General features: G+C 40.6%; 1 protein-coding gene across 1 annotated transcript in view; it reads right to left on the reverse strand.

Moving 5' to 3' along the window:
• csmd3b (CUB and Sushi multiple domains 3b) overlaps nucleotides 1-12,900 on the reverse strand; it is a 1,733,930-nt gene that overhangs the window by 240,293 nt on the left and 1,480,737 nt on the right. Inside the window, exon 30 of the mRNA XM_067976258.1 lies at nucleotides 9,143-9,337. Within this exon, the coding sequence (XP_067832359.1) occupies nucleotides 9,143-9,337 (195 nt within the window). The remainder of the gene's footprint in view (nucleotides 1-9,142; nucleotides 9,338-12,900) is intronic.

Here is a 12,900-nt window from a genome sequence, read left to right on the forward strand (position 1 = left end):
TTTGATAACGCTCCTGTGAAGCACCTTGGGATGTTTTACTATGTTAAAGGCGCTATATAAATGCAAGTTGTTATTCTTTATACTGTCACACAGAGTCAAAATTCACCCCAGTGTGTCCACATGTTATAAAAGCATAGAATTTGTGAGAGGTGAGCACACACAGATGAAAATGGAGTCACAGAGACTTTGAACAAAGAGAGACATGCACATACACTTAGAAACATAAGGCTGGAAAATACTGCGAGTGATGTTATCATACAAATGCATAACACTATCATATCATATTCCTCTTTCCACTATTTTAACTTAGGTGCTAAGCCATTTATCTTAAATGGATTAACTTCTCAATTAAATAGCAGACAGGAATTGAATATTAAATGTTTGTATAATGATATTACTCATACCAGTTTCCAGGCTTTACAGAGATATAGAGACACACAGATTCACACATTTTAACATTAATTCATCACCCTCTCTGCGTACAGATTATGGGATCAGCTAGTAACAATGAAAATGTTTTTGATAATTCTCCTTGTGCTTATAAGACCTTATTCAGTTATTAATTATCTACATGTTCAGCTACATGTAGACTACAGTCAGCCTTGTTTTGTTAAATATTTAACACAACACTAAATGTGACATGCAAATATTTGTTAGAGATTGCATGGTTTCTGTGTACACAGCTGAAGGTACAATAGATAAGAAGGTACTCCCTTACAAGGCACTTGCTTCTTTATACAAACTTGTTTCTGCACTGCACCTGTTAACAATATTTGATTGAATTGTTTGCATCATTGCTTCTCAATATTAGAACCACAGGATTATTTTCTGATATCTTTCCTACACTATGGAACACTGACTTTGCACAGTATGTGCCAAGTCTATCCTTGTTCTTTCAGTTCTTTCCCATCTCAAGGACAAATGCTTAACATGTCTGTAAGACTTTGCTTTGTCTGGTATTTTGGCACAGCCATTAACTCATTTAAAATAAGTGGGTTAATGTCTCCTTTGATACAGCAGACAGGAGTATTTGCTATTCAATAATAATGTTAATAGATATTGCAATCCAAAGTTGTAATACTGTAAGGTACAGCAAGTTCTGTATTGTTATCTAGTGAAGAGATCCTAACCTTTTGGTCCATGCTACAAATTATTCCAAGAATATCCTATATTTATTGAGTTATACATGAATTTTATACCATTATATAGAGATAAAATGGAGGGTAAGGAGAATATGAAAGTGAGAGGTCAGTGGCTGGTAATATGCAGCCCATGCCAAGCCATTATGCACTGTACAGCATTATAAGACTGAGCTACTTCTCTGGTTCTCTAACAGCAGTCCTGTGTCTGATCACTGAGTGCAAATGGTCTCAAAGAAAATAATAATCTCAAAATAACATGAATCAAAATGTTTTAGATATAGCTGGTTAAAAAAAATTATTTTTAATATACAAAGTACATTATTGTTTACTGAAGTCTGACATGCAGATCTTCTGCTATTAAATAGCAGGTCTCATTTTTTTTATTCGTTCATGGAATGTGGGCATCGCTGGCAAGGCTAGCATTTATTGCCCATCCCTAATTGCCCTTGAGAAGGTGGTGGTGAGCTGCCTTCAGAGATTGCCTCCTTACTGAACCGGAACCTTCTCTGTTGAGTCCAGGCAGGTAAGTCAGTTGCTGCTGGGATTAATTCTTGGTGAGATTGGTATGCCTGTTATGATCTCTACACTCCACATCCTCTTCCTGCTGCTTTAGTAATCACTTTCTTCCTATGTCCACTATTCCTATGCCACGGACCTGTAAATTGCTTTCCAGGACATACTGTGATACTGCATTGCTGAGGTGACAGACATTCACACTTAAATGTTATCAGGAGTAACAGGTCTGAACTGGAGCAAATATCTCCTGCTCCTACTGCTTTGTACGGAGAGGAAATCAGTATTTTTTATATTTGTTCTCGGCATGTGGGCAGTGCTGGCAAGATTGTGTTTACTGCCTATTCCTAATTGCCCTGAGAAGGCTTTCTCCTTGAACCACTACAGTCCTTGTGGTGATGATGCTCCCACATGGTGTGAGGTAGGAAATTCCAAAATATTGAGAACTGGTTTGTGAAATTGTTTGTAATAAAAATGGGGCTTTGTGCTTTCACCATCCAAAATAACTGTCATGCGTCTTCTGGAATCAAAGGAAAACCGCTACTGCGGACAATCTTTAATTGCAGTAATGTTATAACTGCCTTTGGTTGTAAGGTGCTTTGGGACGTCCTGAGGTCGTGAAAGGCGCTATATAAATGCAAGTCTTTCTTTCTTTTGAATGGTAACAGCCATCTTCAAGAAGCTTGCAAGATATGGAGCCCTGAAGGGTTGATGGTGGAGATAAAGATCAGAACCTTCAATGGCAATGTTTTGTGTGGTGCAGATTGCTCAAAATGTCTGAAAGAAAATGAAGAGAATTTCCAAAAGTTCAAAAGCAAATGTTTGTTGAGAATTTTGAAGATTCAGTGTTAATGACAAATGCTGAAGAAGAAGTAAGAAGTAGAAATAAACAATCCTCTGTGATACACAAGATGAGACTCTGTTGATGTCAATTCTGTGGTCACGTGCTAAGAATAAATGAAAGACATCTACCTAAACTAGACTTTGTTCGGCAACTGCAGGTAAACAGATGCCTTGACAGACCAGGCAATATTTGGCACAGACAATTTTGAGATCATGATTTTCATAACAATCATAATTCAAATGCAAAGAAAATGCCAAGAACCCCCCCCCCACCCCCCACCTTCCCCCAGGATAGAAACAGATGTGTGCACATACATAGTGTTTCTTTCCCTCATCTAATTTCACAGTTAGAACTTGGAGATTCGGGGTGATTTTCCAGGTGTTGTCTGTTAAAGCCTATAGCAGAGGAATCATTCATGCAAGGCGAACAATTTGTAAACGTGGAAGAATGTTGCAGTTTCCTCTCAGCAGCTTTGTGACACCTGCTGTTTTCGAAGTTGAACACACTGATTAGTATTAGGTCAGAAAGAGGAAATCAGCCTCTTGACCATTATAAGAAATGAACAGGTTACCAATTCAGATTGCAGTCTGAAACTTCATAAAGGTGACTCCGAACTGATACAGAGAAGTTTACTGAAAAAACAAGCCGAAGGAGGTGATCACCAATAGGATCAATGCTCTTTATACCACCAGTAGAAGCTAACATGAGGTCAGGAACTTGACTACAGTTTAGCAAAAACAACAAAGCACAAAATGGCCTTCAGCTGTAAGTGAATGTAGGTGAGTCCACAAGTGAAGGCCAGAAAGGACACATAGTAGGCACATATATCATCCATGCAAAGCAATAAATTGACGAAAACACCAGCGTCGTCTTTGTTCATGTTGTTACATATACTTCTGATGAGACACAGAGCAACAATAAGTTCTAATCAATGCGCATCCAAATTTCCAATATACATTCCCATCGGGGGAGGTCCCCTGACAGAAGAATGGACTTTTTTTTTATTCGTTCACGGGATGTGGGCGTCGCTGGCAAGGCCGGCATTTATTGCCCATCCCTATTTGCCCTTGAGAAGGTGGTGGTGAGCCGCCTTCTTGAACCGCTGCAGTCCGTGTGGTGACGGTTCTCCCACAGTGCTGTTAGGAAGGGAGTTCCAGGATTTTGACCCAGCGACAATGAAGGAACGGCGATATATTTCCAAGTCGGGATGGTGTGTGACTTGGAGGGGAACGTGCAGGTGGTGTTGTTCCCATGCGCCTGCTGCCCTTGTCCTTCTAGGTGGTAGAGGTCGCGGGTTTGGGAGGTGCTGTCGAAGAAGCCTTGGCGAGTTGCTGCAGTGCATCCTGTGGATGGTGCACACTGCAGCCACAGTGCGCCGGTGGTGAAGGGAGTTAATGTTTAGGGTGGTGGATGGGGTGCCAATCAAGCGGGCTGCTTTATCTTGGATGGTGTCGAGCTTCTTGAGTGTTGTTGGAGCTGCACTCATCCAGGCAAGTGGAGAGTATTCCATCACACTCCTGACTTGTGCCTTGTAGATGGTGGAAAGGCTTTGGGGAGTCAGGAGGTGAGTCACTCGCCGCAGAATACCCAGCCTCTGACCTGCTCTCGTAGCCACAGTATTTATATGGCTGGTCCAGTTAAGTTTCTGGTCAATGGTGACCCCCAGGATGTTGATGGTGGGGGATTCGGCGATGGTAATGCCGTTGAATGTCAAGGGGAGGTGGTTAGACTCTCTCTTGTTGGAGATGGTCATTGCCTGGCACTTATCTGGCGCGAATGTTACTTGCCACTTATCAGCCCAAGCCTGGATGTTGTCCAGGTCTTGCTGCATGCGGGCTCGGACTGCTTCATTATCTGAGGGGTTGCGAATGGAACTGAACACTGTGCAGTCATCAGCGAACATACCCATTTCTGACCTTATGATGGAGGGAAGGTCATTGATGAAGCAGCTGAAGATGGTTGGGCCTAGGTAAATGACATCCTATGAGCCAAGCTGCCTAAAAAAAACTTGCACGATAGGGGTAATTTTGTAACCAAATGCTTGTGGCGGAAAGCCTTGCCTGCTGAGATTGAGTGTCGGAATTTTGAGTGCGCAAGCATTTAAATTAACAGACAGGTTTTGCCTGCCGGGAGCGCAAAGTTTGAAAATTACTCGTTCTATTTTGAACAAATATTGTTCAGCTGCGTCCCAGGACTCGGCTAGCCATTTTGATAGTAGCTTCATCTTGACTGGAAAATTTAAATGAGTGGTCAATAATTGCAAAAAGAAACTTTTTTTTTTAACTTCATCATTTTGAATGTTTTCTTTTTCAATGTCCATCACTTTACATTTCATTCTTTAGCTCATCTGCTGAATTATCCACTGTCATGTTGTGAGATTTTTCATTTTTGAGGATTTGGGAATGAGTTATGTTGAAATGTTGCATTGTAACGCAGAGTGAATTTGCAAAGGTTTAAAAGGCCCAAGGCTGTAACGCTGAGGCGGGAGGGAGGAGGGGAGTTGATGTGTTAACGAGTCAATTATCATTACTGCTGTCTACAATGATCGGGGACATTAAGCAATTTGTTATCTTGTCTCCAATGACCTAACAAAATAATCATACCTATTATGGTGGGAATAATTCTAATAATGTGAGCAAAACATGAGGTGTCTGCTTCGAATATACTCTTCAGAGAACAGGTAGCCCGTAGTCAATTTAGTTGACAGGCTGACTGGCAAATCCCTTTTTGGGGAATAAATTGAAGGCACAGCCCCTCCACTTTCTTGGAATAAAATGAAGTGGATCGGGAGCTGAAAGCCATAGAAATCATAGAATCATAGAAATATACGGCACAGAAGGAGGCCATTTGGCCCATCGTGTTGGTGCCAGCCGAAAAAGGGCCATCCAGCCTAATCCCACTTTCCAGCGCTTGGTCCATAGCCTTGTAGGTTGCAGCACTTCAAGTGCATATCCTAGTACTTTTTAAATGAGTTGAGGGTTTCTGCCTCTACCACATTTTCAGGCAGTGAGTTCCAGACCCCCCAACACCCTCAGACTGAAAAAAATTCTCCTCAACTCCCTTCTAATCCTTCTACCAATTACTTTAAATCTATGCCCCCTGGTTATTAACCTCTCTGCTAAGGGAAATAGGTCCTTCCTACCCACTCTATTTAGGCCCCTCATAATTTTATACACTTCAATGAAATCTCCCCTCGGCCTCCTCTGTTCCAAAGAAAACAACCCGGCCTACCCAATCTTCACAGCTAAAATTCTCTAGTCCTGGCAATATCCTTGTAAATCTCCTCTATACTCTCTCTAGAGCAATCACATCTTTCCTGTAATGTGGTGACTAGAACTGTATGCAGTATTCTATCTGTGGTCTAACTAGTGTTTTATACAGTTCCAGCATAACCTCCCTGCTCTTATATTCTATGGCACAGCTAATAATGTATGCCTCTTAACCACCTTATCTACCTGTCCTGCTACCTTCAGGGGTCTGTGGACATGCACTCCAAGTTCCCTCTGTTTCTCTACACTTCTTAGTATCCTCCCATTTATTGTGTATTCCCTTGCCTTGTTTGCCCTCCCCGAATGCATTACCTCACACTTCTCCAGATTGAATTCTATTTGTAGGATGGACAAGATGTAGGATATCAGTTTTTGCAGTTAGAATTTGTCTGCAAAGAAATATATTGCTAAAAAACAAGTGAGTTAGCCTATGGAAGGGACAGTGTACATGCCTTATTCTTTTTTTCTCACATTTTTTGAGAGAAGAATTGTGGTTGAATGAAGGAAGTGGGATGTGCATAAACTGTTATTCCGTATATTCACTTGCTGCCTGTAAAATAATGCAGCTTAATGTATTGCATCAGGACTGGTCTCACGAAGGTATGTTCAGACTGCTTACTGAAATATTGGAAAATGCGCATGCGGGCATGTGTGAAAGGTACAATACCCAGTTTAGATCACAACGGTGTCCTATTGTTACACCCGTGGGTTATACTATAATATAGTTAGATATTGGACAGTACAGGCACAATCCTGAGCATAAGCTGTTCAGACCACTGACAGGAGTACCCAGCACTGCTGTACCTTACAGAATATCTAAGGCAGACCTGAAACTTGTAATATCCATATTCCTCAAAATGCTATCAATCTCTCATACTTCGGCCACTCAGTGGTAGATCCATCAAAATGGCAGTGAGCCGGCTGTCGGTGTTAATGGGGTGGTAAGTCTACCGACCCCATTTTGAGGCCGTTACTGCCTCATTGATACTGATTTTGGCAAGTTCAGTTAATTCCAAGGTTCATTCAGGGCCCATTTTTCTTTCAAGTGAGGACTGATCCCAGAACGCAGATGGAGCCACTGAGAAGCATTCATTTTCTCAATACCCATTGCAAACGGGCGCTGCAAAGGAGGGGCCGCAGAAATTTTTTTTTGAATATTCCTGGGAGGGCCCTGTTATGCCAGTAGGGCAACCCAGTTTACCTGCTGCTGAAATGTTGGTCCCATAACCAGTCACGTCCTCCTCCCCTCCCCTCCTCCCAAATGGGATCCTTTTTCCCAGAGAAAATAGCAGCTGTTTACATCCTGCTGACACAGAAAATCGCACCCTCGCGAACTCAATGCTCTCCCAGCCTGTCCTTAGCATTGTGTTGGGAGCAGAACTTAATCATTATGATGAGTTGACCTTGCATTATGCGATTGCGTAGCCAAGACTACATTATCAGCCCATTATTTTCCTTGTACATAACAGTAATTATTGTATCAGGCAGTCCTCATCTCAACGACCGCATCCTCACGTTAGTGAGTGCCATAATCCCCCCGAAAATTTGAAGAAGAAAAGCAAGAAATACCGGGAGTTTCCAAAACAAGGGACTTATCATCAAGGGGTGCAACAGTTTTTATAGAAGCCCACTTTGAGATACTCATAAATAAAATGACTGTTTAAAGTGATGTGGTGGAATATGTTGTTAAACTGCCAATTGAAAAAATTTAACTCCGTTTATTCACCAAGTTGAATTCTATTGAGTCATAACATTTTTCAGTCACAGAAAGAATTTAGTGATGGTGTTTTCATGTTTAGCATACATAGCTGTCAGGTTAGGAGAGCAGCAGTGTTCATTCTCACAGCTGGTAAGCTCATAAGGTTGAAACAGTAATAATGTCTATATCTGCATTCTAGTCTTTTTCTGCTCGACTCATCTATTCAGCACAGTTAACAATTTGACATTTACTCCAAACAATTTGAATTTTAATGATACTGTTTGAACACACAAAATGCTTAAGGTTTCCTTGGAGGCGAGCCAATGTTTAATTGCCAGTACCAATAACCTTTGTAATGTGTCACTTCTTTGTATCGTCCTTACACCCCTTTGTGTTTTGGCTCTGCTGTTTTGAACATCCAGCCAATGGAGCAAAGGTTTGCTTTGCAGTACTAATGCCCAAACTGTTTCAATGGAAGGACACTGCCAGTCAATCATTATCAGGCTGGCCACAGATGCCGTAATATCTCGCCATTATGCACTCCCCTCTACATGCCCCACAGTATCCAATCATCGTTGTTCTTCCATTTAGGTCCTGCTGTACACAGTTCCATCATCTCATCATTGTCTTCAATTAGCCTTTTCTTGGTTAAGACCTATTCTATTACCATTCAAGAGTAACAATCTTCAGTTATACCACACCCTGCATGCTCATCCTGATGATCTTGGCATAATATACTCGGTTACTGCAAGGAAGCTACTCATTATTTCAACATCAGTTACTCTTTTTTTCCCATCTGATACCCAAGATCCTTTTTACAAAGCACACTCCGAAAGCTTCCAGATTCTGTGCTTTTATCAGAACCCAACACAAATTCAGAACAAAATGTGGGTTAGCTGGACAGCAGTCAGTCAAAAAACATCCCAACTAGGAATGAGAGAATACCTGAATTTTGAATGATCAGATTTTAGCCAACGCTATTGATGCTAAGCCTCACCTATTCCAGTGCATATGTTACTTCTGCCTTAATCTTAGTGCTAAAGTATATATCATATTAATTTCCATTATTTCTACATCATCACTGAGGGATGAAATAATTAACCCAAACCTCCTTCAGATTCAAATCACAAAATCTTTAGGGGCTGACTGTTGGCTCATTAGTTTTACACAGTAAGTAGCTGTTTAGTTTCATTCTAAATATCAACCACAGCAAATCATTATGAACACATTCACAATGTGACTACAAATAGCAATCAGAGCAATACCTAACACCACAGTGTTCGGTCACCTTGGGCAATCAGTCAACCTTAATAATTTAGAATGAGTTTTGAATTTATAAATTACATTACTTTTCATTCTGATCATTTATGATTTTTATATTGATGTTAGTTGAATTCAGATTTTCCCATGAATGCAAAATCTTGTAGCCAACTATCCCCAAAAATAGTTACATTGTTGCTGCTGCATTTTAGTTATTTGTTTCAGTTTTTAAAATTACAATCATATGCAACCACATTTGATATCATAGCTGAAAACTACTTCGCTTTATTTTGGGCAAAAATAATTTATGCTTTTTTTTTGGTTGACTAAGCTAACAAGCAATTTACATTTTGTGTTATGATTTGCTTTAATTACAACATATTCAATATTAAAAGCAAAGTCGAATGGCTCCTACCATGACAGCTGGGCAAAGCTCTATTCCATCCAGGTCTCCCATCATCCCCCATAATGCACGTAAGGGTTGAATAACCTTGCAACACATAGCCTGCATCGCAATAATAAGTAACGGTCGATCCCAGCTTAAAGTCAATTCCCAATCTGGTGCCATTCATGACACTCCCAGGATCAAAGCATGATTCACGAAGTTTTGCTAAATAATCAAAAAGAAGGAAGTTTTCAGAACAATTCTATATATATATTTGTTAAATATTTTGGATAAACAACAATTTTTGATATTTATCAACAATATTCTTCTATGAATTTCACATAATAATAATTGGTGTATTTAAATAAGGACAATTTCCTTTTCAGGACATTGTAAATGAGTGGTTATGCCACTCAGGATCAAAATGTCTAATATGAGCCATGAATTCCCTAGATTCTAGAACGATCCCAATGGATTGGAAGGTGGCAAATGTAACACTGCTATTCAAGAAAGGAGAGAGAGAGAAATCATGGAATTACAGGGCAGTTAGCTTGACATCAGTAGTCAGGAAATGCTGGAATCCATTATTAAGCATGTAGTAACGGGGCACGTAGAAAATCATAATATGGTTAGGCAGAGTCAACTTGGTTTTACAAAAGAGAAATCGTGTTTGACAAATCTACTGGAGTTTTTTGAGGCTGTAACTAGCAGGGTAGATAAAGCGGTAGATAAACCAATGGATGTAGTGTATATGGATTTTCAAAAAGCATTTGATAAGGGGCTACACAAAAGGTTGTTACACAAGGTAAGGGCTCATGGGGTTGGGGTAATATATTATTATATATATTAGCATGGATAGAGGATTGGTTAACGGCAGAAAACAGAGAGGAGGAATAAACGGGTCATTTTCGGGTTGGCAGGCTGTAACTAGTGGGGTGGCACAAGGATCGGTGCTTGGGCCTCAGCTATTTACAATATATTTTAATGACTTGGATGAAGGGACCGAGTGTAATGTATCCAAGTTTGCTGACGATACAAAGCTAGGTGGGAAAGTAAGCTGTGAGGAGGACACAAAGAGTCTGCAAAGGTTAAATTAGTGGGCAAGAAGGCGGCAGATGGAGTATAATGTGGGGAAATGTGAGGTTATTCACTTTGGTAGGAAGAATAGAAAAAAATAAATTTTTAAATGATGAGAAACTATTAAATATTGGCATTCAGAGAGATCTGGGTGTCCTTGTACACGAAGCACAGAAAGTTAACATGCAGGTACAGCAAGCAATTTGGAAGGCAAATGGTATGTTGGCCTTTATTGCAAGGGGGTTGGAGTACAAGAATAAGGAAGTCTTGGTGCAATTGTACAGGGCTTTGGTGAGACCACACCTAGAGTACCATGCACAGTTTTGGTCTCCTTACATAAGGAAGGATATACTTGCCTTAGAGGCGGTGCAGTGAAGGTTCATTAGATTGATTCCTGGTATGAGATAGTTGTCCTATGAGGAGAAATTGAGTAGAATGGGCCTATACTCTCTGGAGTGTAGAAGAATGATGGGGGATCTCATTGAAACATATAAGATTCTGAGAGCGCTTGACACGGTAGATGCTGAGAGGCTGTTCCCCTTGGCTGAAGAGTCTAGAACTAGGGGGCATAGTCTCAGGATAAGGGGTCAGCCATTTAAGACTGAGATGAGGAGGAATTTCTTCACAGAGGGTTGTGAATCTTTGAAATTCTCTACCGTAGAGGGATGTGGATGCTTATTCATTGCATATATATAAGGCTGAGGTTGGTACATTTTTGGAATCTAAGAGAATCAAGGGATATGGGGATCGGGCAGGAAAGTGGACATGAGGTCGAAGATCAGCCATGATCTTAATGAATGGCGGAGCAGACTCGATGGGCCATTTAGCCGAGTCCTGCTCCTATTTTTTGTTATGTTCTTATGAGGATCAAATTCTTCTCAAGCTGCTTTGAAACATAGAATTACATAAAATTTACAGCACATTCGTCCCAATTGGTCCACGCCAGTGTTTATGCTCCACACGGGCCTCCTCCCAACCTACTTCATGTAACCCTATAATTATATCCTTCTATTCCTTTCTCCCTCATGTACATATCTAGCTTCCCCTTAAATGCATCTATGTTATTCGCCTCAACCACTCCATGTGGTAGCGAGTTCCACATTTTCAACACTCTGAGTAAAGAAGTTCCTCCTGAATTCCTTATTGGATTTATTGGTGACTATCTTATATTTATGGCCCCTAGTTTTGGACTCTCCCACAAGTGGAAATATCTTCTCTATGTGTACCCTATCAAACCCCTTCATAATTTTAAAGACCTCTATTAGGTCACCTCTCAGTTTTCTCCTTCCTAGAAAAAAGAACCCCAGCCTGTTCAGTCTTCCCTGATAGTTGTACCCACTCAGCTCTATTATTGTCCCTGTAAATATTTTTTGCACTTTCTCTAGTGTTTCTATATCCTTTTTGTAATATGGAGATCAGAAGTGTGCATAGTGCACAGAAATAGTTTGTACTGTACATGTTATTTGAGGAAAACAAAGTTGAGCATTTGAACAGATTCACATTTTCAATTCAATTGCATTCAAAAATAGGCTGGGTCTAAATCAAAAGGTCCTCCTGTTCCCAAAATGATGAAATATTCAACTTTCCATTTCGAATTGGAGAAAGACCATGGTCGAATACCTCCCTGACCATCGTAGGAGATGGACAGACCCACCAAATCACAGAGAAACTAATGCCCAATGTGGAAAGAGGTTAATTTATTCAACAGATAAATTTGATTTTGGATCTTTCTATTAAAAGTATGAAGTAGTGGATTTGTGATATAACTGCAGGTAACAGTGTGCAGAAATTGCCAAAGAAAGTATTGGGAGTTAATGCATGAGCATTTATAATTTATTTGCCATCTGATTCGATTTAACAGGAAAGGATTTATTGTTAGGGCAGTCGATGGGAGTCAGGACTAAGACACCAGGCAGAACACTCACCCACATAGGTAAGACTGCATCTGTATGACAGCTGATATGATCGAATATCCAAGATGCAATTATTTGAAGTGTGAGTTAAGGATTACAGGGTCATATCTCAGTAACAATGCAGTGGCAATGTTAACTGAACTGTGAACAGATATATAAACTGTCTTATGATGTATAGTGCACATCTATCTGATTTATGTAAGCTCGCAATGCCAAGTTCCAGACCAGAAATGAAGTAGACTATAACATTCAGAAGATATAAGGGAGAATTTCAGCTTCTTCTGCCTGATGGGAATTGTGCAGAATGGGAGTCAAAATACAAGCGGTACACTTACCTCTCAATTCCTGCCCCACGGTGGAGGTGCCTACCTGACTCAGGTGGGAGCCCCATAAATATATGCAATTTGGGTCCTATCACTTAGCCAGAGCCCTGATGCAATTTTAACTCCTAGTGAGCAGCTCTCTGTAGCTAACCCAGCTGGCCTTGTCAGTGAACCATGGCAGGCTATTTGAATGTGAAGCACATCACAGCCGAGCCCAATCCCCTGACCTTACTTGACGACCACATGCACGCACTTTCCAGGGTACGCCGGTTAGTGATCAGGAGCTCAAGACCTATCTGATTGTTTTTTCATCTAGCTAGATTAGGGTCACTGGCACCAATTGTAGAACCACAACTGGTACTCGCTCAGCAAAGACAGAATCAAATCTGGTGTAGTCACTGTAGGAAATGCCACAGCCAATTTGCGCACAGCAATTTCCCACAAATAGCAATAAATTACCAGATCATTGGTTTTA

The sequence above is a fragment of the Heptranchias perlo genome, chromosome 3 (genome assembly GCF_035084215.1).
Source record: "Heptranchias perlo isolate sHepPer1 chromosome 3, sHepPer1.hap1, whole genome shotgun sequence".
NCBI classification, from domain to species: Eukaryota; Metazoa; Chordata; class Chondrichthyes; order Hexanchiformes; family Hexanchidae; genus Heptranchias; species Heptranchias perlo.